This window comes from Scophthalmus maximus, chromosome 10 (genome assembly GCF_022379125.1).
Source record: "Scophthalmus maximus strain ysfricsl-2021 chromosome 10, ASM2237912v1, whole genome shotgun sequence".
Taxonomy (NCBI): domain Eukaryota; kingdom Metazoa; phylum Chordata; class Actinopteri; order Pleuronectiformes; family Scophthalmidae; genus Scophthalmus; species Scophthalmus maximus.
The window spans coordinates 1,544,227-1,571,542 of record NC_061524.1 but is presented as its reverse complement, the minus strand read 5'-3'; the positions used below and the strand labels follow the sequence as shown (position 1 = coordinate 1,571,542).

The window sequence follows — 27,316 nt, the reverse complement described above, 5'->3', positions numbered from 1 at the left end:
CCACCCGCGTCGGTCAGCGGTCAACCCGCAGGTGATTGGTCAGCGGAGTCCTGCCTCCTCCCCTGCTCCCGCCCCCTCTCGTCTCGACTCGGGCCTCCGGGACTCGGGTTCGACTCCGGTGCAACTCTCGTGTGGCGCACTTGTCCAGGTTTGTCCGGTAGGTAACGAGGCGGAAAGAGGCAGCGCTCACTCACCGGAGACACTTCTACCGACGCGGCGTCGCACGACCTCGTCCCCGCGGCGGAAAGTTTGTCACTGAGCCGAAACATTAGCGGGTCTGAAACTTTTCTCCTTCCTCCTCCACCGCAGGAGACACTTCGTGAAGAGAAAGAAAGATGGCAGACAGCGAAGAGCAGCACGTCTCGTCCACTTCCCCTCTGTTCAGCGGGGCGATGCACCACTACCAGGCCGACCCGGACCCCGAGCCGGAGCCGGACCGGCCCGAGCAGGACCTCTTCGGCGTGGACGATATCGTGGACCTGGTCGGCGGCGCTCAGGACGCGCTGGAGCGGCACTTCGCCGAGGACAGTGCGCCACACGAGGTCACACAAGTTCCGTTCGCCCCGGTGACGCTACTGGAGCCCGAACCGGTGTCGGTGCCACACGCAGAGGACCCGCAGCCCCAGGTGCAGACGTCGTTCGCGGACTCCACCAGCTCGTGTTTCGCTGCCGAGCCCACCCTCATGGCCGAGGAGCCCGTGATCACCCTCGCCCCCAGAGCCCAGCCGGAGAGCACGACCCTCGTACCGGAGCCGAAGGCGGCCCCCGAGTCCGAGCCTGCCCCGGAGAGCGACGCCCTCCCAGCGGCCGAACCCTGGAAAGCAGCCCCAGCCCCCGCAGAGGCAGCAGAGCGACCTGCGGCGACGGAGGAAGCACCGGCTCCTGCATCGTGTGAGTATCCGAACGACCGGGACCGAAGCGCGGACACCGGGTTCTAACGTTCGAACCAGACGAACCGAGCTGTGATCGATCCCCGGTGTGACGGTGGTCCGGCGGAGCTGCGTCTGAACGGTGTTTTTCCATCTTGAACCGGTTCTGTGAGCGTCACATCAGGGTGTTAGCATCGTGCTGCCGCCCGGACGCGAAGGCGAGGAAACGGGCTGAAAGCCCCGACGTTGGGTCCGTTTTACCAACTTTATCCACCGATCTGCGTCACATCGAGTCAAACTGACTCGTTTTGATTCAGATTGTTTTTCATTTTTTCCTGTAGCTCGGTTCAGGTTAGCGGCGGAGCTAGTGATGCTACCCCCGAGGCGAGGGGAGGGTGTCCGCGGTGAGGCCCACCTGTTTTCACTCACTCGCGGCGGCGGAGCGTCACGTCAACTGTTGCCTGGATGAGCTGGCGACGTGGCGCCATTCATCCTCGAAGCGACGCGACGCACGATTCAAAATAGAGCAAAAATGTCTGGTTGTAGAAGTTTTAAAGTCATTTAACGGGAGGATGTCGGGTCCGGACTCGCCGTTACAGATGTCATCGATCCCATCTGCTCGGTGCCGCTACCTGCTGTTGCTAACTAGAGTTCCATTATCGGACGCTAGCTTCTAATTTTTTTTCTATCCCCCCCCCCCCCCCCCCCAGCTACAATCCGAAAATGATAAAAAGCAACAGGCCAACAAGTGCCCAGGCGACATTATTATCTTTATTATTATTATTATTATTATTAGCTCAAGAGTTGATCGTTGCCGCTAGCTAACAGGTTGACTAAAATGCTAAAGCTAATGACGTTACAACATTAGGGGCCCGGATGTTTTAATAAAACCCGGTTTATGGTCGTTTTATCGGCAGCAGGGAGGATGATGATGATAAAAAATAATAATAACAATAATAACAACAATAATAATTAAAAAAAGGAGTGGCACGTCAGACTGTGACGTGTCCGATAACGGAAGCACGGCGCAGAGTTAGCCGCTGGAGCCGTCACCCGTGAGATTAGTCACAACAAAGGAATCCGCCCCGCGCCCACTCCCCTGTCCGCCCGTCGGTGCCACACGAACCACCGAGCGGCCGGGACTCACCGCACCGTGTTTAATTCTGTGACCTGGACCTCAGCTATTCCCCCCCCCCCCATCTCCACCCACACCCCGAGCCCGGCTACAGAGGCCTGTGTCCCTGGAAGCTTCCATCAAGGCTCCTGAAGCTCTGGAGATGGATCCCCCCAAAAAATAATATATATAAATATATATATTTGGACTGATTGTAATTTTTTAGAAAGTGCATGATGTGACGTGTTGTTGTTTACGGAGACGCGGCAGGTAACAGGCCTGTGTGTCTCCAGCAGTGAGGCAGCAGAGGCAGGGTGGGGCCGCTTGGCAAGGCCCCTGATGGAGGTGGAGGATAAAACCACCAGCTCCGGCTGAAGGCAGCAGCAGCGCCGTCACCACCACGCGGAACAAAAGACCAGAACGTACACTAATTCAGAATCAGTTTTCCGTCTGTAAGGATAACTGGATTAGGGCTGGAACTGCTAATGTTTAATTTATAATATATCAATCTGCCAGTTACCCTTTTCCAGTTAATTGTTTAATCTACAAAACACCAATAGGGAGTCAATGTCCCTCACGGCTTCTGTGACGTCTTCAAATGTCTCGTTTGGTCCGAAGCACAGTGATGTTCAGTTCACTCTGAGTTTTAGCATGAGCGAAGCTGGAATCTGAACATTGTCTGGCATGTTTTCATTATTTTTACTTGGAAAAATTACTTTCTAACCATCAACAGATTATGAATCTAGTTGCAGATGAATGTTAGTTTTTTTCTCAGTGCAGAAGTTGATCGATTAGAGAACAAAGTGACGTATTCAGGTGTCTGAATAAGTCGACTGAAATAAACATTAGTCCGTTCTTCCTCCCACTTGTGTTTGAAATCTACCCGTGTGATCTCTCATGTTAAATATTCAGTTTACTGTCACTGAAGAGCAAAAAAACTGGAACATTTTCACATTTAAGAAGCTGAAATCAGAGATTTGAGATTTTTTTCTTCATAAAAACTACTTGAACCGATTAATCGATTATCAAAATAGTTGGCAATTAATTTAGGAGTTGATTACTTATCGATTAACTGTTGCAACTCTAGTGTGAATAGTTTTTACTCGTCAAAGGCTGGTCATATAACTTCTGAAAATCAATTTGTGTCATTATCTTTAAATTGAAATTTCGCCAAATGTTCATCTGTTACGATTTAATATCATTCAAAACAGAGTATATCTTTGTTTTATCTCTTATATCTGTCTCGTTTTCTTTACTATTAAAAAAAATGTAGACAAAAATCTATCAAGAAAACTATGTGCAGATAAATTGAATTATGATCATGATGATGATGATCTTTGCTGCCCTTAACATGACACCATGTGTGGGTAAAATGATACAACCCCGCCCTCTCCTTTGTCTTCTCAAAGCCTCTGTCGTCTCTTCTCTGATCTGATGAGTCCTGCTGCGACTTCACATCGTCACCATAACAACAACAAAAAAAAGAGCATCTGAAGTAATTTTCCATCTGTGACCGACAGGCCGCCTAATCGCGCCGGGCTCGGCGGTCAACCGTCGGCCTACATCTTATTTTTGGGTCACCCACATCCGTCGGCGTGCGTTTTTTGGCGAGCTCGTGATGTGGTCAGGTGGATTAGGTGGATAGAGGAGGAGGGGGAGGAGATGTCAGACACACAGACACGGAGGCTTAACGCTCAGCGAGTGTGTCCACTGTTGTTGTTTTCTCTGTATCCTGGTGAAGGCGACACACGAGTGGGGTCGAGTGCGTCAGAGTCGCACCACCACCACCACCTCCACCACCAGGCCTCTGTCCGCCTGTCTGTTGTTTTCACTCTGCCAACACAGCAGCTGGCTCGGGGGCCTGCGGAGGTGAGACGCGCCTCGCCGATATATGATGAGAACCACATGTTAATCTGTTTATAATCTGTTATCGCTGCGATGATAAGTTCAGACGTTTCCAGGAGCGACGATGTTTGTTTGTTGTTTACCCCACGATCGTGCTGATTCACCACATTCATGTCGATTTTTAAGGTTGTGTCTTTGCGCTGAGGAAGGTATTTCTCTCTCGCTCTCGCAAAATCTGGCATTTTATAAGGATTCGTGGCGCAGGGGGGAATAAACATGGCCGACATTAACGTTCGTTGGGATAAAAATCAGCGGATAATATCTACAAAACCCCATTTCTGGAGTAGCAGCGACAAGGACACCCCGCGTAAATCGTACAGATTCACGTCAGCGGTTGTCACCTGACGAGTTTGGTTTTCTTTTCTCTCTCACTCTCCGTCGACTCTGTGGACAACAACAGATTAAAACAAACGGAACAGAGTCAAATCAGAAAGACAAGTTTTCTGGAGCCTCCAGCAGAAATGTGCGGAGCCACAAACACCACAAACTTCACATCTTTAGTGTCTTACTGTTCATTGAAAATTGCTGACTTACATAACAGTATGTTTGGGGAGTGGGGGGAGGGGGTCTGCAGCAGAGACGGTGGAAACAATCGTCCGTCTTGTTTTTAACCGAACAAACCTAAATAACCTCCTCCGGTTGGAAACTCCTAGATTTGCCCCCAGGAGAAGCAAAATGACAGAGTTTAAAATCGACATAAGGAAAAAGGAGTCGCCAGCACATTCTATATTTTAAGTGGACAGGAATCGTACATTGAGTTCTTTATGTTACAAGACGGCAGCAGCAGTTGAGAGAGACTTTGGCCCGAGTCATCGTGTGTCAGTGTCGAGACACTTATAGCTCGAGTAGAAAAAAATAACTCTGCATGTACAGCGAGACGCCCGAACCCATAAACGTGAGGAGGCGTCTGGTCACGGCTTTGTGAAAGTTGAGTATGTGAAAAGGAGGATTTGGTTTGAGTTGTGAAGGATTGAATGAAGCAGGGAAATGCTCTAAAGTAGAGCTGCAACAGTTTAATCGATTAGTAATCGACTACTAATTAATAACCAACTGTTTGATAATCGATTAATCAATTCTCTGATTTCAGCTTCTTAAATTTGAATATTTTTGGGGTTTTCTTTGCTCCTCTGTGACAGTTAACTGAATATCTTTGGTGTATTGACAAAACAAAACATCATCTTGGTGGTTTGGGAAACACAATCAACATTTTTCAACATTTTATGAACCAAACAACTAATCGATTAATCGAGAAAATAGATTTCAGGTCAGATTTCAGATGGTCGTCGGGCAGCGTGTACGATTAGACTGAAAGAGGAGAGTTTTAATTTGTGCGTCATCTGTAATCGGACCAGAGAATCGGTGAGCTGAGCCGATCCTCGGGTTACTGAGGCCTGCGATCCAGTCCTGACATCTAGGCACTTCCATCCGACCTTTGTCCTCCTGGTTGTCAGGCGACTCGGCCCCACCGTTATTTGTGGATCGCCGGGCAAAAGAGCAGGTGCATTGAGCCCGAGTTTGTTCCAAACTCGTACGACTTCATCAGCTCGAGGAGCTGAATGCTGAAAAACATTGAATATTAATATGAGCATCATCATTATCCTGTTAAATGTGTCTCATTGGTTTGATCCTAGGTTTCCTTCATCACTGGAACAGCAGAGGTAACCAAAACGAAAACGGCCTAATACTCACGATCAGTGTTTAAATTTGTATTTCAAGCTTATTGTTGTATATTGCAGCAAATAAATTGAATAATCAAACATGATTTATCATGACAAACCAATGATTCATGCAGATTCTCGACTGATTGTCAAAGCTTCAATCGAATGTTTAGACGACGTACGCTGAGCTGAAGAAGCAGAGTGAATGATTCAACTCTGACCTTTGACATCACACACTCTCATCCTCCTACTATCCAAAACCAATCTACTGTCAGTGATCTAGTGCCTTGCCTGAGACCCTTTTCTTGTCTGTAATGATTGAAGTGTTGAAGCCGTGGGGAGGGTTGGACACATCGCCTGAAGGGACTCATTGTTTACGAAGGCGCTTGGCAAAGCTGCTACGTAATTAAGCTTCGCTGAGCGAAAGTTGAAGTCGAAAATGATTTAGCACCAGGCGAATGTCACATATATACGCTGCACAATAGATGATTGATCACTTGTACTCGTTGATATCAGTTGTCTGAGACTTGTTCTGATGGGTAGTTTGTGTGGGAAGAAGTGGAGATATCTTCAGGATCAAACTATCAAAACACGGAGCGTTACGGCTTTTTCTCCACATCCTGTTCGTCGACAGGTCTCCGCCTCCTCCTCCCACTGTACAAACATCAAGACGGAGTATTATCTCCCGACACGGGAGCTGCCATCTTGGTGCTGGTGACGTTATTTGGCAATGCACATGCTCTCTCGACCAATCACGAGTCAGTGGCAGCTGTCAATCATGACGTCATCAGCAGATAACTAATGAAAAAGCAAAGTGATCAGAAACATGAACAGGTGAACAAACATCAGTGTGATGAGAACGACTTCAGAAACATCTACGTCACATCTGCTAACATGGAGGGGGCGGGGCTTATGGTGTATACTGCAGCCAGCCACCAGGGGGCGATCGTGATGATTTGGCCTCTGGTGTCTTCACCGTTTCAACAAAACCTGTTTCTGTTCACATCTGCGAAAGAAAATGGAAAAAAAACAAAAGGTGCTGCAGTTGCAGAATATTGTTCGAGTTTATTTAATTTTTATGTCCAGCTCATTAGTCTGTAGTAGAAGTTTTTTCCGAAGTAGCATTTCTGTTGATTCATTGCTCTTCTCCTCATGTGGCCACTTGTTTTGGACGGAGTGGATGTTAAGTTGATTTGGTAAAGTTGACTCGAAATGACAACAAGTCTGTTCGTTCGAACTCACGGTACGAACCTATGTAATGAAGGATAACAGTACGAACACCCTGCTGGCCACATGCGTTATCACGCCAGTCAAAGTGGTTTTCACATCTGTGCCTTCCCCTGGTCTTCCTCTCTTGGTCTTGCAAACTATTGTCTAACTTCACTCTCTGCCGCCGCCTTCTTCTTCTTCTTGTTTCCTCCACAGATGTACCTTCTCCTTCTAAAGCTCAGCCTCATCCTCTGATGCAATTCCCGAAAGGCAAGTTCTCTCTGCTCGCTGTGTTTTTCCCCCTCGTCCTGGTCTTTTTTATTTTCCTTCCTTGGTTCACTCCCCCGTCTGTCTATCTTTCGCATGTACGAAAACTGTAGCGTTTGTAGATTTGACTAACACGAAATATGACGTTTGACATTTGCTTGTGTTTGTGTTGCATTGCGTTGTTGTAGTGTAGATTGTCATGAGCTGAAACAAGTAGATTGTAGAGGAATAGTGATTCTCCTCAGGCCTTTGAGAGGAATCATTATCTACTGTCACTTGACAGTTTGTCTGAGAGACGCACTGGGAATGGTTCACTGGCACCAGACCTGGGGAAATGAATGATTCTACCACCTAGCGGGGGGGGGGGGGGGGTAAACGGGTCACCAGACAAATGCTGACAGACCTCGACTGTGGAAGGTGGTTGATCCTCAAAATATTGTTTGTCTGTTCATGTTCCTTTGCATCATAAATCTCAGGACTTCAGTACAAATCTGCAGCTGTTGTACTTAATATCCACTTTCAGCTGCATTATACTCCTACTTCACTACATTTCATAATGTTGCACTTAGTTAATAGTTACTTTTCGGATTAAGATTTAAAAAAATTTAAATGATCTTTTATGAGATTAAATATAGAACTCCCACAGTATTAAAAACTGAGCCCAACTGATATATTGATTGATACATATCGGCCATCTATCTGTTTGGGATTTTTTGTTATTCACCAATTTCAGTATCTGCCCCCTAAAAATTCATATCGGTCGGGCTCTAACAACAAGGCACCATAAACTGATTATATGATTACTTCCTCCAACATTGCTTCAGGGTTTTCCCACAGCGATTTTACAGTGTGGTAGGACGGCTTTGTCTGAAACAAAGACGGCTAATGTTGGAAAAGCTCATAAACTCTTCCATGGAATTCTGGGTGCTGTCACTTCCAAATAAATAGTTATGATAATGTGGTTAAACTGGAGGTTTTCCTTCGCCACTGCTGCAAGCGTTTCCGGAGGTAGGCTCCCTTCCTTTTATTTAAGCAACATGGTGATGAAACCCATCGCGTCTGGGTGTGTTGTATGTTGTCACCACTAACTGACAGTACAAACACCATTATTACATTCAGTTTTATCATACTGGCCAGAATATAAGACTGATCGTTTGAGGAAGAGACTTTAACCGAACAGGAAACACAGAGATTCCATTAATCCAATTAAAGAGTCCTCGTAACTGAAGCCTTCTCCTGTCAAAACTGATGAAGCGTCAGAATCATTTTTCTCTCTGACAGTCAGCGTTTTTTTACAGGCTTCAGTCTTTTCCAGCCCAACATCTGTGACAGCTCCACTTCTTGGCTTTTAGAAAATATTTTCTCCTCCCAGTACATTCCGGCGCTAAAGACATCAGGAGACACATTGAACCCATTTTTCACTCGTCATGAATTAGTTTTAAACCAGATGCATCAGCCTTCACAAAGTGCTGCTGTACTAATGAAGCACTCTTAAGTGCTGACTGACTCTGAAAGACTCACTATAAATAGACTGAAATCACCAGCTAGTCTCATAACATTTAGGCTACAGAAAACCATAACAATCCCCATTCACAATAAATTTCTTGTATACATCCAACTGTCTTTGTATACAAACAATATGTCGTCATCATTTTCTTGCTAATACGGTAGTTTAAAACTTTTACAATCATGTTTTTCTCCTCCCGTGTTCGAGAAAGGGCAACAGACTGACCTTTGACAATGTGGATGGTTATGATCAGCACTCGTCATTATACTGTCAGCTGACTGGCTTGTTTTGGAATATACACAACTGGTCCATCATTCACCAAAACTGTACATGAACTGTCTACGAGCCACAGACGACGTTTCATCCGCACTTGTCTGGTTTTACGGCGGGGGTAGGGGGTGGGGGGATTGCAAACTGCCCAACATGAACTGAGTCCAACCCAACATGACTTAAATTCAAAAATATGACAGAGCTACGTTGTGAAATCTGAAAAAAATTCATTTACTGAACTGTAGTCTAAATGTAGCTCCTTTTTTTATACATTAGTAATTTTGGGTTGCAGTTTGTTGGCTGCTTTGCAGTTCCACGTTTTTAATCTCCTAAACCTTCCTTAGTGTATCTTCGGTAGCTGCTAACTTCTACCCAGGTGTGGTGGGCACTGTAAGGAATGGAGTATGTCTTTGATATGTGTTGTATTGCATTCTCCCTCCTCCCTTTCTACTCAAGCACTTGGGCAGAAGGGTGATTTCCCTGCTCCCATCTCTCCTCTCTCCCCTCTTCACTCCCCCGACTCTCTGGAGGATCTCTCTCTGACCGAGAGTCCCAACCAGCCCCCTTCTTCAGGATCTGGTGCACCCCTGGGCTCCTTCGCCACTCAACCCCCTACTACTTATTCCAAGAACATGCCTTGGGAGGGTGAAGAGGGTGAACCCGGATCGGGCCTTAGTAAGAATAAGGAAGACCTTCTAGATCAGTTAGCTGGTCCTTACTTGAGTTTAGGGAAAGACCCAGGGCCTCACCACCCGTGTGAAGACAGCGGCGTTTCCTTTTCACCTGAGGAGAAGCTGATTAGCTCAGACAGGTCCCCCATTGGCCCCTCCCCCGTGAGCCCCCAGATGATGGTGCCAGAGTCTCACCTTGCCTCCTCTAACCCAACAGAGCACTGGGATTCACCGTTCCTAGCATCTCAAGACAACTCCAAGGTCTCCATGGATAGCTTCTCCATGGATAGCTTCTCCAAGGACGCGGCCCCCATTAGCTCCTCCAAGTATGATGAGCCAGACCTGCACAGCGACCAGTCTGATGAAGATGATGACGACTTGATGTACGAGGTGAAGAAGAATGTAAATCCATTTGAAGGCTTTTCCCCACTGGCAGATAGTGGGTTCTCCCATTTTGGAGACACTAAGTCTGACAGCAGAGCCTCTAAAATGTCAGAGAGTCCCACTCCAGATCTGGTCCAGTACGGGCAGACTGGAGAGTCCCAGGAGATCCCACCGTCCTTTATGGACGAGGGGAAAACATTTGAGACGGGCAAAATGGCCGCTGACTCGCTCATGCAATCGATGAATCAGTTCTCAACTGGTTTCAAGGATGATGAAGTGGAAGAAGAGGATTCTGCTCTCCCAACGTCGCTTCCAGACATCCTGAAGTCTTCCCCGCTCAACCTTGAAAAATTGGACTCCGGCTCCTCAGAGGGAAGCCCGGAGGAGCAGAGTCCCATCTTGGAACGGAGGATGATGGAGTCCCCCAACCCCCCAATCAATCTGTCGGCTAACAATCCATTTGCTTTTGATGCTAAAGTGTCCCTGCTGAAGGAGATGGCTGATGAGTTGGAGGTGAAAGCTGTTGACAAACCAACAGTCGATGATGACACAAGCTTTGGCGCTTTCGATCTTGTCAAAGAGGCAGAGGAAACTAGCCCAGTTGCGGTCAAAGTAGAGGAACCTGTCAAGATTGAGCAGAAAGATTGGTTCTCGAGCCATGATTCTCCCAAAATGACCGACAAGTTTGAACCACTTGACTTTCAGGGCAGAAAGACCCCTGCTGAGGATTCAGATTCAGAGTCGCCAACTGCAGACTCTCTGTCTCCAGTTCTGGAAGCCATGGCTAAAAATCCTGCCATCTTCCAGGTGGAAACGAAGGAGGACCTGAAGATGGAGATGGACGTGGAGGAGGCAGAGGTGGCCGAGGAGGTCTCTGAGCATGAAGTGTCCTCTGAGGAGTTTGAGTTCATCGAGCGACCACCCAGGGGTGTCATCGACGAGTTTCTCGAGGCTCTGGATACTTCCAAGTTCGCCTCCTCCAAGCCCCCAGAAATCCCAATGGATGACGACCTGAGCTTCGGTCAGAAAGATGTGGCTCCATTCTCTGCTCCACCTCCAACAAAAGTCGCCCCACCCCCAGAGGTCGAAGAGGAGGCTCCAAGTCAGAGCTCCTACTGCCTCCTCACTCAGACGTCCCCCCAGAAGAGCAAGGCCGAGCTGGAGAAGCTCGACATTCAGCAGCCGGCGCCGCCGCCGCCCTCGGCTCCGCTCGCCCATTCACCCGTCCGCAAGCCAGAGGAGCCGGTTGCCCAGAAGAGCGTGGTGGGCGGCAAACTGTTAAAGATGCCAAACCTGAACATAAGCGCAGGTAAAATAAACCACTTCTGGCATGGAAACCACCCCCCCCACTCCCCCCACATCCTGCTCAGTTTTTACCGGCACATCCATGTTCATCGGCATAATTTTCATCTTCACTCTTTCGTTCTCCCCAGTTATTTCCTCCCAACCACCCAACCAACTGACTAGCAGCCAGAGTTTACCACAGCTCTCATTTCTTTCTCCTGCTCTAGTTTCACCTTTTCTTTTCTTGCATCGTCCCTTCTTGCATTTTCCTAACCCTTTGCATTCCGTAACGTCTGCCTTAATTTGCGTGTTTGCATTTTCTATTGGTAGTTTTACTTGTGCTGCATTTTGTGCATTTCTGGTTCATTAGAATAACACGTCATGTCATTTCATCTTCAATTTTATTTTGTGATGTGGTAAGTACAATGTGATTTCAACGTTCATTTAAAAAAGAATAATAATTTTTTAACTTCGCCTTTTGTTAATTCCACTGGGAAAAAAGCGTAATAGTTTGTCCGTGATATTTTACGATGAACAGAAATGAGAAATCCACCATTAAGCACCAACAGACACTTAAGTTTTTCATTTTTTATTCGTCCACTGTCACAATTGGATTTCCCTCACCTTATGATTTTAGCTCCTCTGCTCCGGAAATAACTCTTGATACCAACCTGAAACCCAACACCACCTCAAAAACCCAACACCCAGTCACTACTGCGCACGCACACACAGGCACACACACACAGTGTGTTACCAGCCACTCCCTGTTACTTGCTACTGGCTGAACGAGTTACTGCTCTGATTTATGTGCTTTACAACCTTTCCTGCAGCCTGTAGTATGAGATTACATCTGATAATTTTTCGTACCTGAGCCAGAATACTGAATATGACATAATGATATACTGTGTGCCAAATCACTTGTCATCAGTGTGATGACATAAGAGGGCGTTGAACTCTTTATCCACTGCTAATTATTTCTCGGGACAGGTTTTATTTTTAGATAAATCTTTTTATTTAAACTGGGTCTGAAATTATTGGATTCATGTTTATTGAAGATAAATACACTGTTCCATTGAATCCCAGGTGGCACTTATCCCCAAAATGTTCAATTTTATCAAATACTTCCTCGAACAATCCCTTTTTCGGTGACCAAAAAATTCACGTAGTTCTGTCCGACCAATAGAAAACGACAAGCCTGAAACGTCAAACATTTGGCATCTTTGCTTGAAACATGATTCAAACAATTAGTCGTTTACAAAATCAGTTGCCGATTGATTTTCCTTTGATCGATTAAAATTACAAACTGTCGCTGCTTTAAAGTTTCATATGCGATCGACATTTTTTACAATTTTATGAGAAAATTAAACTGTTTAATAATTGGAAATATATATATATAAATAAATAAACAAATGATGGACAATCTGTGCAGTAAAAACACGTCATGTTGAATTCATCGGAAATTCCCTCTGTCAAAAAACTCAAGTTATTCAAGATTCTTTGTTTCATTTATTTTTTTCCTCCAAAAGGCATCAGATCTATAAGACCTAGTGTTTGTACTTCATCTTTATTGGACCTTGAAGAAAACGTGTGATGATAAAACTCAACTGCAGCTAGTGGCTGCTCTTTATCAGTCAGATAAACTCCCTCCGCTCCCTGAACACTCGGCCACTCCGTCTCCATTTCAATGGATGACTCAGTTGTTTTAGTTTTGAACCTGATATTGATCAGTCAATATGCACAGACACACACTCGTGTGATTACTCACAGAGACACTGTGTAACTACAGCAGAAGGACTTTGTTCTTTGGGAAGAGCTGCCCAGGCTTGTGTGTGTGTGTGTGTGTGTGTGTGTGTGTGTGTGTGTGTGTGTGTGTGTGTGTGTGTGTGTGTGTGTGTGTGTGTGTGTGTGTGTGTGTGTGTGTGTGTGTGTGTGTGTGTGTGTGTGTGTGTGTGTGTGTGTGTGTGTGTGTGTGTGTGTGTGTGTGTGTGTGTGTGTGTGTGTGTGTGTGTGTGATCTGTTAATTAAAGCCACCCTCCTCCTCCTCCTCCTCCTCCCTGCATTGCGACACTGGCAGGCCCACAAAGGGTTCTTCTCCGACCCAGATACTACTCAGCAAATGTTCCTCGTTACACAACCCGAGGTGCGGCGCTGCTCCCGCACTGATCCGTCTTCACACCCGGAGCTGATCCGTTTGCTTTGTTCTGCTTCATTATACCAGATACATTTTTTTTTTGTTATTCACTTGGACAGATTATGTTGTCTGTTTCAACTCATCTATTTTTCAATCAATTATTTTAATCCGGTAAAATGTCAAAAATACTAAAAAAGAAATTTCATCAGTTTTCTGAGTGAAATCTTCAAAGGTTTGCAAGGATATGAAACTGAAAGAAAACAAACGTTAAATCTCTGTAGAAATTTAACAATGAATTAATAATTCTAATGGTTATGAGTCAAATAATTAAATAATGTTTTCATTGTTTCATATTTAGAACTTTAATCAAGAAAATTACGTTTTTTATAATTACGTTGCAATGTACTTTATTTAAGCCAAAAAGACTTGTCAGCCTAAAAAAAACAATCACAAAGCAGCTGAATTTAGTCGTATTTACTAGAAGGTTCTGAAACGTTTTAATTTCACAATAAAAAACTTTAACCCCGTGTCAATCACAAGCTTATTGTTCTATTTAAAATTAGGGAGAGTTTCTTTGTTCTCATTTATGAAAGCAACAAGTTCAAGTTAATCGTGTTAAAATCATTTCATTAACTATTTAATGTTTTCAAGTCACACGGCTGCGATAGTGGGGTCACCCCGTTTGTCAGGTTGACCCCCGCACGTGTCACAGCCTCGGATCAAGGTGAAAGGTCACTGAGTGCTGCTTCGTCATCGGTGGGACAAACTTTGTTCTTCCCTTCTGACGCAACAGACTCTTTCACCACAGTTAAACCAAGAGGCCGTTAATCAAAAAGTACATTTCACAGATTCTGATCTCGTTTTTCTTGACTTGTACTTTCCTGTCAGTCATGTTGCAGGTGATTGATTCAAACAGATTCTCTGAAGAGCGATAATGAACGAGGCTGTTGCAGAAAATCACTTGTTTTTGCGACTGTCGTTCACAGAGAAACTGATGCAGACTCGTCTGTAAGTTTTGTCTTTTTTCCATGAGTGAATTTGTCTGGAAGAGAAGAAGAGCAGAGGCTTCTTATCAAACAAGGCCCTCTAGTGGAGGAAGTCAGTGTTTACCACTCTTGTGTCCTGCTGCAGACTCGATACCATAAGTTTATGTTTCTATTTTTACTATGTTACATGCCACAGATTTTTATCTCCACCGAGGAGCTCAAGTTTTTACTCCTGTCGGTCTGTTTTGCAAAAAGTTCTAAACAGATTTCCAATAAAATTGGTGGAAGGATGAGACGTTATTTTGAAGTTTTCCAAGAGAATAATTCCTGGATGTTCTATTAAATCTATTAAATATAGGAGACCAATATCTATGAATGTAGTTTGATAGAATTTATTTGTCCTTTGTTTCAGACTGTAAACAACATCATGTCACTCAAATTCTCACAGATTTAAAACTGTGTTTCCTGGTTTTCAGAGAATATTGACCTTTATTTTCATAAAAAATAGGGGTTAGGGTTATTCCGTAGCATTTCTATCGGTCATTTTTTAAAGCAGATTTGCAGATAAGATAATTTAATTTATGTCCCTTCCATGTTCATTTGTTCAACTTCATAATAATGCTGCTGATGGAATTCAGTGGTCGATAACTAATTGATTAACTGTCGCAGCTCTATGAAATATATAGATATGCTATATGAAATATAGGGGAAGTGTGAAATGTTGAAAGTTGCATAAAATAAGGAACTGATTTTTTTTTTAACTCTTATAATCTAAATGAACAGATGATGAATGTGAGGGACCAGACACTCGATAACAGATTTTACATTTGAGTCTGCACCACAAACACCCCCCCCAACAAAACACATTGAGGTTGTTGCCGACTCTGCGTCTCTGTACGGTTTATTTTTGTTTCCATAGAGATCTGATTCTGTTGCTTTATTAGACGCCACTGTCCTCAGGCAGCAGTGAGCTGAATCTGTTTTCACGCAGACGGACAGAAGTTGTTAGATCTGCCTCCGTCTCTCTGCTTTGTCAGCAGATGTGAGGAGGCAGCGGGAGCAAGAGGAGGGAGGAAGGGTGACGAAGGGGAAAGTAGAGATGAGAGGGGGGAGGAGGGAAGTCAAGAAGTGAGGGAGGGGGTGAGGCCGAGACGTTTATAGTTGCTGCGTCAGAGTGCTGGAAGCAGACAGTCAGCTGACCGCACACGCCTGCAGGATCGACTCTCTGCAGTCACCGCCCCCTCTCGCTCGGTTTCTCCCCTTCCGCCCTCTTCTTCTTCCTCCTCTTCCTCCTCCTGTAGCCCGAACACTTCCTCACACGCGTTTTTCCTCCTCGGCTGGATCCCCGTCTGTGTGGAATGAGTGTTTGCTGATGGAGAACGGCATGGAGAACAACTCTGTGGACAAACACCCGTGTGCCGCAAAGCAGTGGAGGGAGCACGGTACGGTCCGACAGGTTTCTAATGCTGCTGCAGAAAAGAATATCTTATTATTATTATTATCATTATTATTTATTGCCTCGGATCTTCTTTCACGCAGGACACCGATAGTTTGAGACCGTTTGCCTCATGAGAGGTGAATTGATCGGTGATTCAGACGTTGCAGCACTTTTATCTCTTCTGCTGCGGCGTCCGCTCGTTCACATGCAGCTTCATACGCAAACTTTGAGACAAAGCGATATGACAGAACTGTCAACTGTAAAAGATTTGCATGTGTTGAATTTTACTATGATAATGACCTTAGTTGACATTTTAAGGGAGCAGAACGCCTTCATCCCTGCTGGGTCTTTATGAGTTGTCGACTCCTCGGTTTGTTTTTTCTCGTGTTCGTACCCGGAGAGATTTTTATTTCCAGAGTGTTTGTGCGGCTGCAGCAGCGAAGGGACAGTTTCCTGGCAGAGAAGGAACCTTTGGTCACAGTCAGCCAGTCGGCCACTGTGACCAAAGGTAGACGGCAGAGAGGAGAAGGAGGAGGAGGGGTTTGTGAGCGGACTGACGTTATCTGGCAGCGCGCTGATTGGACAGTGTGCCGGTGATATGCTTAATGAGCAGATCTTTGGAAGCTTCTTCTGCGACTCTGTTTTACTGTCACAGACGTGAGTATGTTCAGGGCTCCTGGCAACATGGATCCGGTTCCAAAAGGTCAGGGGTCATGTGTTAGATCTGCCACTCGAATCTAAAATGTCATCATCAGGGCTCATCTTCAGTTAATAAAAGGCATTAAAACAAGACAATGTAAAAGAGATGAATGCAAACTGGATTAGAACAAAATGGTGGATCCAAATATGCTAAAGTAGAATAAAGCAAACTATTTTGGTAATTGAATAAAACCTTGACGTCATTTACAGCCTCTCAAATATATAATAATACAGTAAACTTGTGTTTCGTTCAATGAAAATATATATTTCATTAGGGGACCTGTGTAAATATAAGCTGCAGAAAATAACCAAGGTTTTATACCGTTAATGTCAGACCTTCACGAGTGTCTTGTTTTGATTGATCCACACGTTCGGTCCAGGTTGTGGTGAATTTATATTTACTATCAATAATTTATTTACATGTGGAAAGTCCTGACGTGACGGACACATCAGTTAAGTTCACGTTTTTGATCAGAATCGTCTGATCAGGTCTGTTTTGTTTCCCGTCGTTTCTTCGACCGGTTTCTGTTTGTGCATCGGTTTATTAATTTAACGAGTAGAACGCCTCCTGTCGTCTCCGCTGATCATCATGCATCCTGTTTCGGATGCTTCCTCCGAGAGGCTGCTTTCACTGGTCACCTCAACACTGGAGCCTGTGTGTGTGTGTGTGTGTGTGTGTGTGTGTGTGTGTGTGTGTGTGTGTGTGTGTGTGTGTGTGTGTGTGTGTGTGTGTGTGTGTGTGTGTGTGTGTGTGTGTGTGTGTGTGTGTGTGTGTGTGTGTGTGTGTGTGTGTGTGTGTGTGTGTGTGTGTGTGTGTGTGTGTGTCCGTTGTCCACCGAGTCTCTAATGAGGATGAGGGACCATGCAGTGGCGGCAGGACTGAAAGAAGCTGTTGTGTCTTTGAGGCCGTCGGGAGAGTCATGCTGTGACCAAGCAATATTTGAGTGTGTGTTGTTGCTACAGCGATGAAATAAGGGATATGAACTTTGTCCCAGCAGCAGAATGACTCGCCTTCCTCTTTTTCCTGCGCCGGCTGAGCTCATCATCGTGATGACTTCATCAGATTAAAAACACTAAACGGGTTCACTCAGGAGTCGGAGCTCATTTGTTTAAGCTCCGCGACAATAACTGGCTCCGTGGATCAAAGCATCATAAAGGATTTTAGTAATGCTTAACCCCCCTATTTAAGCTTGTATATTCAGAATATGAACATTTAGTATGTGGATTCCTAACTTTATATGATGTAAATATCCATCTTCTATCAGTGGAGGCTGTTGTATTAACGATAATACTGTAAAACACCAGAACCGGATTATTATCTGTATTTTCACCATATTGCACAAACTCAGAAATATTGGAAATTATAACTATTTTTCACTTTATAACTCCCCCAAAAATTGGATTGATGAAGAAAACAACCATTTGAATACTTTAAACATTAAAAGTAATAATTAGTATAATATGATCTTTACATAAAATGAGGAAAATGTTGCTCGTAGCCTCATAAAACTGTTAAATAATAATAAGAGTCTTTGTCCACATTGAGTAAGAGGTACATTTGGTATAGTATAGGTACATTAAAAGACAATTAATCCATATTATTTAAAAACATCTTTTCACCTACAGCACAAAAGTAAATTGACCCTCCGCTCGGACCTGATGGTTTAAAAACAGCTTGGTTCGGAGCCAGTGGATTTCCCAGCATGCAGCTGAAAGTTTCCTGGCCAGCTCATCGTCGTCGTCCCTTTTATGGATGATTGACACACGCAGATCTCTGAGCTGCCGTCGCCGTTAATTTCTGATAAAGTGGGTTGGATTTGAAATTCCTAACTTTTTATCTTCATCTTTATCGCGGCTTGGTATTTCTGGAGCTAAGTTTATCCTTTAACAGCCTGGTTATGCAACACACCTCCACCCTCCTCCTCCTCTTCCTCTTCCTGCTGCTGCCTTCATTAAGAGTCTGTTGTTTCCAACGTCATAGTATTACAGCTCAGTATTATCACGTTGGAGGAGTGACTGTGTTTTTAAAGGCCAAGTGTGTAAATCTTGTAATTTTCTGGCGGCATCTGCTGGTAAAGTTGCAAACCGCGAACCAACTGAGCGACCGACAGGGGACACTTTATGGTGGGGCACTGCTGATTCCATTTTTTTCCGTCAGCGTCTGAAAATTCAACGTGAACGCGACATATTCTGGACCGTTTAGTTCAACAACCGTATTCAACACGACGTAGAAAAATGGAGACTCACACGGAGGTCGGGTCCATATCATGGAACTATATTTAACTCATATATGGTTATGGACAATACATTCAATTTGTGTGAATAAGTTCTTCTAAATATCACACACTTTAGCTTTAAATGAATGTTTGCAAACATGGTTTCTGTCATTTTCATGTATATATTATAATATATACATATTTTACTTTGTTTGAAAAAGACGATTATCAAAATGGTTGCTCATCATCTTTCTGTCAATCGATTAGTTTGATATTTTAATTTCCTTCATGTTAATATCAGTGCGTTTTTATCCATTTTAATTATTCAGCACGTGTGATGCAGCTGATCGAATAAATTGATCGATAGTTATCGATCGTCCACAGAGAGACCGAGCTGCGCATGTCCCTCCCTCCTCCCTCCCTCCTCCCTCCCGGTCTGTGTCTCTCTCCCCCCCCCGGTCCCTCGGTCTCTCCTCCCGTCAGCCAGGCCGAGCCGCCGCACAGCAGCTGCGTGCTTAACGGAGGTTCAAGATGGACGCCAAACGGGGTTAGTCTGCTCACAATCTTTTGTTTGCCGACACCATCATCATCATCATCATCATCATCTCTCTCTCTCGACCGTCTCACATTTACCCGCGGTTCCGTCGCGTTTCGCGGGTGTCGTTGCAGCGGCAGTGTGGTTGCAGTCCGCCCGGGGAGCAGACTCGCAGGAGTCGGACCGGGGCCGACGCCTGCGGAGGTCATTGCCGGACGGGTTTGATGTTTTGTTTCGGGGGGGGGAGCCCCCGGTGGTGGGAGCCCCCCGGTTGAGTCATTCAATACCTTTTTGACGTGTATCATGAGTTCGTCGGCCGAGGGAAACGGGATCAGTCGCGGGTTTAGCTCGCTGTGATGCGGGGGGTCTATTTTTAGCCGAGCTCCGGCGCTGCTAGCCCGCCTGCTACCATATGTAGCCCGGCGGCCACATTAGGACCGCGGACCCTCCTCCATCCTCCTCCTCCACCTCCACCTCCTCCTCTCTTTCCTTTCCCCGCAGACAGCGGCTCTCTGTCACAAACTACCGGCTGCCGCGGTGTCGTGTGCGGCTAAAGATGCTAACGCGGAGCTAGTAGCATGTTAAGCTAACCGCTAACTGCCAGCGCCCCACTTTCTAACACAAGTTGCCCGAGTATGCAGCGCGAGCGCCGGCCAGCTGCAGGGCTCCACACCGCTGAAAGAACACAGGAGGGAAAAAACACCTTCAAATGTCTGATTTGATCTAAAATTACCCTTTTCCCTAAATATCAAAGCTCAGAGAATTTAAAAAGCATCTATCCATTCACTGCTGCTCGTCCAGATATATATCTATAGTTATATATAACAAAAATGTGGAAAAATAAAATGATCAATAACTCCTTATCATCCCTCCTGGTTGTCACTGATTTGGCTCGTGTGTATCGATGCAGCAGTTAATCCATTAGTTTTGGCTTTCGCAGCATTATTTGATCAAACAATGATTTTGCAGCATCACTTACGTATTTCCTCGTTTAACATTTTCTACATTAAATAATTAAGTGATCCTCAGGTTTTGCTGAACTGCAGCAGCTGACTTCATGCTACTCATTGCTGAAAACCTCCAGCTGCTGCGTTCAGCTGGAGTTTAAAGGGACAGTTCAGTGACTTTGAAGTGGGGTTGTATGAGTTACTTATGCATAGTTCAAATGTCACCTTATGGAGATGGAGATCAGCGATGTCATTTAACGGAGTTTGGAGGAGAAGTGGAAGAAGCGTAAGTCTGAGTCCCACTGTTGCAGAGGGGACCACCCAAAAAACGTATTTTTCGCCACATTTTTAAATGCTTACCCAAAGAAAAAAATATATCCTTTCAATTGTACGCTAAAGGATGTATTTTTTTCACTGCTTCAGTTTTTCGCCAGACAGACGCTTGAAAAAAAAGGGCAAATTTAAACGTCTGGCGGAAAACTGAAGCAGTGGGACTGAGACTTACGCTTCTTCCACTTCTCTTCTAAACTCCTTTAAATGACATCGCTGATCACCATCTCCATAAGGTCACATTAACTATGCATAAGTAACTCATACAACCCCACTTCAAAGTCACTGAACTGTCCCTTTAAACTCAGGTGGTCGGGGTCTTTCTGACAGTGAGGCCCCCTTCCCCCCATGGACTGCTGGTGGGTGAAGGTCGGACTGTGCCTGGGGGGGCAGCAGCTGAGCTCATGACCTGGGTAACTGAGGCACATGCTTATGTTTCACATGGGAATTCCAGGCAGGTCACTGGACAATATTAGAAGTGAAGGCGTCCAGGAGGTTTGAGAGACGCCGCGTCAAACTGTCCTCAAAGTTTCTACCTCGCTTGATAGTTAAACATCGGTTTTCTGCACTTCAGTAAAAAATGTCAACTTTTTAAATAGATCCCACTGGATCACGTTCAGTCTGTTTCTATTCACGGGGGAGGAGTTAGACATTTCACAACAATACGTTTGGCTGCCGACCAGAATCTCCCCGACGACGTCGGCCTAACGAACGATTAATGAGCTTGTGAGGCTGAAAACCTCAAATCTGATTTCACTGCAACAAAGTTGCTGCCAAAAGGGACAAATCCCACAGACTGGCAGCAGCTCACCTGCACCGGTTCAACATCGATGAGAGAGGAAATTGTGATGATTGTTTTTTGCGGGGGCCATTTTCTGACGTTAAAAAGATTGAAAAAAAAAAAGATTATTATAAATGATCTTCTTGTTTATCTGCCTTGTTCGTTTGCGGCCATTTTGTTCATCCTTAAAACGGAGCAGGATGGGAAACTGAGTGAGTGAAACATTGACTCTGAAATCCTGAGTTTTAAACTCGACCGAGAGATTACTTGTTTCATAGCGTGATGATGATGAAACGCGCCCCTCGCCGTCGGAGCCAGTGACCTCCGACTGGTGTTACGTCACTCGTTGGTGGCGTCATCGTGGCATCGTCGGGGTTGGAAAGTGGAAACAAAGTCCAGAAAGAAGTTCATGAGTCAGAAGCTGTAGCCAGTCTCCTCCTGGAGGGTTTTCTTTCTTTTTTATTTAAAAATAATTCTAGTCTGTTTGTGAGCCCTCAGCGATGGAGGAGACAAACTTCCAGATACACGCGCGCACACACACACACACACACACACACACACACACACACACACACACACACACACACACACACACACACACACACACACACACACACACACACACACACACACACACACACACACACACACACACACACACACACACACACACACGCCACGAGCATCAACCATGAGATGGTGGAGAGGCGAAGCAGAAAATTGTGGCTTTAGTTTAAAACTGTGTACTCGTGTGAGAACAGTGTGTGTGTTTGAGAGAGATTCTCCCTGAGGACGCTCTGACTTCACCCAGATTCCTCTGGTACATTTCGCAACAAATTGATCCTTTTTATGATTTTTATCTCTGCTGCGTCCACACACACACACACACACACACACACACACCCACACACCCCGGGGCAATCTCATGATCCCTGCTCTCATCGTGCAGATTACAAAACCGATGTAAAACGCACTGATTTTAAAAGACAACGCTCAGCAGAGTGGACTGATATTAACGTCCTCAGGTCAACATGAAAATAGAAATATTAGCAGTGTGATTCTAAATCGGTGGATTAATAAAACCCCCACAGACCTTCCTTTGAACAGTAGAAATCGTTGTCGACATCAGTAAATTTGGTTTCTGAGATGTAAGTTCTTGTTCCTTTAAATGATAAATTTCTCAAATCGAAATGGTCGAAGCTAAACATTGATTATAAAAAGTTAAAAAAAACACGATAAAAGGTAATAAAAGTACTGACATTGTGTCATAGTTAAAAAACAAACCAAATCTTCAAACACAAAAGATTTCCTAAATATAGAAACAAGCACTGCGTACGTTTTTAAAAGTTTTTGAAATATTACCATACCATTTTTCTCCCGCTGCTCTCAGGCGTCAGTGACATCATCACGAATGACGAGGCGGTTTTCAGAGGGTTTATTTAATAATTATTAATTAACTGAAAAGTGTCAGTTTAGTATTCTTCAACCAATATTCAGAAAAAAAACCCAAATCATTCAGCTATGTGGGGAAAAAAACATGATTAACTAATTGATTATAGGACGTGTTAACGACCAAATGGTGCGACTGATCAACACAATATGAATCGTTTCAATCAAATTATTAACAATTGAATTATACAAAAAAACAATGTTTTATTTGATAAAAGCAGAATCATTAATCAGCAGAATTATTAATGCCCCCCCTTCCTCTTCCTGCAGTGGTGGATCTCCTCTACTGGCGCGATGTGAAGACCACGGGCGTGGTGTTTGGCGCCGCCCTGTTGCTGCTCCTCTCGCTGACGGTGTGCAGCATCGTGAGCGTGTCGTCCTACATCGGCCTGGCGCTGCTCTCCGTCACCATCTGCTTCAGGATATACAAGGGCATCCTGCAGGCCATCCAGAAGTCGGATGAGGGACACCCGTTCAAGTGAGCATCCACAATATCAAATTCTTGATCTGAAAGAAAACTGAGTCATTAGGTTGTCATTTGTTGATCTTGAATTTTAAAACAAACTATGGAAATTCGTCTGCAGCTAAAAAAAAAAACAGATCAGGATTTACAATCTTATCTATTACGTCATTTTCAAGTTTAACAAAACCCTCAAATTTAACAACAAACAGCTAACTCATAATAGCTGACATTCATGAGGGAAGATTGATAAAAATATGGAACCCATAAAAAATAATGCGTATAATAATACTGTTAAATATTAATTTAAGATGGAACAAATGACTTTTTCTGACAGTCGATGGACGTTTTTTCTGGTGACTGATTAATCAATAAATTGTTGCCGCTCTAGTTCTCCTCTTCCTCTGACCTTCATCATGAATCTGCACGAGACCGAAGAAATGAAACAAAAAACCTACGTCTCGTGTCGACAACGTGTGATCTCTGTAGCTTTTATATAATTCAGACTCTTCACATAATGAATCATTCAAGTAAAAAAACATCTGTGATGAAGATGATTAAATAATTCAAGGTTTATAAAATGGAGCAGATTTAAAACATTGTGATTTGTCCCAGTTTGTCTGCAGAGATCAGTCGATCACCTGATTGATCGGATGTTCGTCTGGATGTTTTGAAAACTCTAAAACCACAGAGCGATCGACACAGTGACTGAGTGACATGCTCACTTCCTGTAAACTCACAGTAACCTAATCTGAGATTAACATAATATTTGGAAAGTGAGTTTAGTCTCAGTACGAGTGGAATTCTTCAGATTTAACCAGGGTTTTTATTTTAACGCTATGGTCCGAGAAATGAAAAAAAGCTGTTACTGTAAACATCTTTAATCTTCTCTGATCTCTTTTTAATTGAGTGTTCAGTTGTTTAAACCCCGACCCTCTGTCGCCCGCTCCCCTCAGGCTGTACCTGGACCAGGAGGTGGCGCTGTCCGAGGACATGGTCCACAAGTACAGCGACATGGCTCTGGCCAAACTCAACAAGAGCATCGGTGACCTGCGGCGCCTGTTCCTGGTCGAGGACCTGGTCGACTCCATCAAGGTGAGAACCAGTCGATCGGACCCAGAAAGGAACGTTGATAAAAGTAGTAAATAGACACGGGACAGAACACAAGTCCGGACCGAGGTCCGAACCAACGCTGGTGTTGTTTAACATTTGATCCGGTTGGTTCTAGGTACACGTTGTCTGGACCTATATTTAACTAATATATGAACACATAGTTATGGACAATATATCCAATAATGTGAATAAGTTCTTCTAAATATTACACACTGTAGCTTTAAATTAAAAAAAAAAAAAATATATATATATATATATATGTTCTCCAGCTGAAACAGTTCAGTGACGTTCGTCGTGCAGTTTTAAAAGTCGCGATCCTTCAGTTACAAAGCGACGACGACCTCACTGGCTGCGACGGCGCCGACAGACGGTTGAGTTTAAGCAGTTGTTAAGACGTCTGTGACTCGTCTGTGGATCGGAGCTGGTAACAGTTTCACTGGGAGCGTTCCTCCGAGCTGTGCAGCTGTCGGACGCCTGTCGTCACCTCCTCCCTGCTGCCGCCTCAGGCCAAATACAGATCTGCCCTCGGCTCGTCAGGCGGGAACGTTCCCTTAGAGGGTCAAAGGAAGAAAGAAAGAAACTGATTCTTTAATCCCATCAGGAGGCAGGAATGTTTAAGGTTTCCCTGCGTGTTCCGGTGCATGATGAGATATATTCTGCCTCTGGTTCACTACCTGCGATCGTCCAGCAGGTCAATGAAATGTCATACGCATATTAGATATCTGCCTTTTTCCACCGGCGGCCATGTTGAAAAAAATTATATAAATATTGCACAGGATTTTGGTACTTTTACCATTTATGACCTTTGTCTGACTGGACGGGACCTAAAGAATAATGAAGTTAAATGTTATCTTTTTCAAACATACATTTCAGTTATTATAATATTGAAATTTCAGGTTTGAAAACTTTTGATTAATCAATTAAATCGATCAACAGGAAATTGAATTCAAACTAGCTTTGATGACTAGTTTTAAGACATTTATCTGTTTAATCTGTTTGTAAACTTCTGGAAAACTGTTACTGACATTTTCACATTGTTTTTAAATATATTGTGTAAAATATTGATTTGAATGATATATTTTTTCAAGGTGACTTCTTCAAACTTCCCTTAAACTCAAATACTTTATAATTTTACATTGACAAAACAGAAAAATGCAGCAAAAGCGTCAGATTTTAAAATCTGGAACTTAAAAAATGTATCAGTAGATTATCAGTTATTTATAGTAAAATATTTTTAGGGATTTTCTGTTTCCTGTAGTTATTGATTAGTTGATCGTAAGAAAATTCTCCCCCTGGACTAAAATTATATAAATTGATGATAAAAAAAAGTCTGAAAGTTCTTTGTAAAGAAACAGTAGATATGTAATGAGTCCTCCCCCCAGCTGGGGGGGCGCTCTCTTCTTCTTCTTCTCATTCACTAAAAAGCAGCGTATGAATCGGATGATTTTATTAATCAGTGGTTTGTGTGTTTTGCAGTTCGCCGTGTTCATGTGGATCCTGACTTACGTCGGTGCCTTGTTCAACGGACTCACGCTGATCATCCTGGGTGAGCACGGAGACTCTATCTCCCCCTGGTGGTCAAACCACAGAGTCAATTAATTTCACAACCTGCTTGTGATATGTAAAATGTAGATTAATGAATCTGTCCATTCATACTTCTGCCTTTTTTTTTTTAGTTTTTATCTGATCTAGAGTTTTGTGTAAATATTCCGTTTTTCAAAATCAACAGATTCTCATTTTTGAATCGAGTAACAAATAATGAATCTACAACTATTCTGCAACTATTTTGACTATTGATTATTATAATCTTTAATCTCAACCTCTTCATTATGAGGGTTTTTTGTTTTTCACAGTAGAAAGTTTTTTCGATTTTTTTAGAAACTTCCTCTTGGACTTTATTGATAATTTTCTTTACTTATTAGTGTGATTGGTTAATAAATCTGCACCTTATCGTCTCTGTTGGTTTTCATTGATCTGGCTGATGCAACATGTCCATAAAACATAGTTATTAACAATGTTTTCTTCTTCGTCGTCAGGTCTGATCGCAGCATTCAGCTGCCCGATCGTTTATGAGAAACACCAGGTGAGACCCGCCCCCCACCCCCCGTTTACCCATAATGCACCATTTCCTCTGCCTTTTCTAAAAAGAAATGATTTTTTGACTGAGATCAGGGAACAATTTACCTCTTCTTTTAATAAATGATTATCCAATTTAACTCAAACCAAGAAACACTCTAGACTTAATCATCTGTTTATATATTTATTGGTGGTTGAACAGTTACATTTTTTATAAAGTATGTAAATGTTTTATTGGATGTTGGAGCGGAGCCTCCGTCGTCAACAGGAAGTTAAAACCTGAGTGTGTGTGTGTGTGTGTTTTCAGACTCAGATCGATCACTACGTCGGGCTCGTCAACAACCAGGTCAAAGACATCGTCGGGAAGTGAGTAGACGAGTCGATCGCTGATCGATCAGTGGTTTAAATTTATTCATTTTAACATGAAACTCTTATTTCCCACATTGTAAAGCTCCGTCTGTAAAATCCATAAATCGACACCTCATCAAACGTTTGTCGTCCTGCAGGATCCAGGCGAAGGTTCCCGGGATGAAGCGCAAGGCGGAGTAAAGAAACGACAAGTCGCAGTTTGGATTCAGGAAAAGTCCTGAGAGGGAGAGGGAGGGAGAGAGGGATGAATGAATATGAAGGAAGGAGGAGGAGGAGTAGTCTGGCTGGGACGCAGCACTTCTAACTTTATTTGTCAAAAGAAAATTTAAGAACACTTTTTTCCGACTCTACAGTTTTTACAAATCCCCTCTTTTTTTTTTCTTCCTTTTTTTCAACTTCTAAAGTCAAGTTGTGAAATGTTTGTTTTTGTGAGATGATAAAAACTCACAGAAACACATTTTGATCTTGAACGTTCCCCCCCCTCTCTCTCTCTCCTCCCAGTGCATTGTGGGAGGTCCGAGGCTTTGATGGTGGTTTTTCCCGTGATTTGAATTAGTCTCTTTCTTTCCCCTTCCTGCCGCCGTCGAGCCGAGCGGACAGATTCTTTTTCTTTCGTCTCGTCGGCGTCGGAAGACGAGCAGACGACAC

The 27,316-nt window shown here is 44.0% G+C and overlaps 1 protein-coding gene across 11 annotated transcripts; it reads left to right on the top strand.

Moving 5' to 3' along the window:
* Nucleotides 1-27,316, top strand: rtn4a (reticulon 4a). Of its 11 annotated transcripts, none has more exons than XM_035605406.2 (11): nucleotides 1-157; nucleotides 310-891; nucleotides 5,520-5,546; nucleotides 6,972-7,025; nucleotides 9,688-11,163; nucleotides 22,921-23,128; nucleotides 24,067-24,205; nucleotides 25,700-25,769; nucleotides 26,260-26,306; nucleotides 26,607-26,665; nucleotides 26,806-27,316. In XM_035605406.2, the coding sequence occupies exons 2-11, from the start codon at nucleotides 336-338 to the stop codon at nucleotides 26,846-26,848; spliced, it is 2,679 nt and encodes an 892-aa protein (XP_035461299.2). In that variant the 5' UTR covers nucleotides 1-157; nucleotides 310-335; the 3' UTR covers nucleotides 26,849-27,316. The 11 variants fall into 11 exon arrangements, with proteins under 11 accessions (XP_035461299.2, XP_035461295.2, XP_035461300.2 ...); XM_035605402.2 differs by having other exon boundaries at nucleotides 9,256-11,163; XM_035605407.2 differs by lacking the exon at nucleotides 5,520-5,546.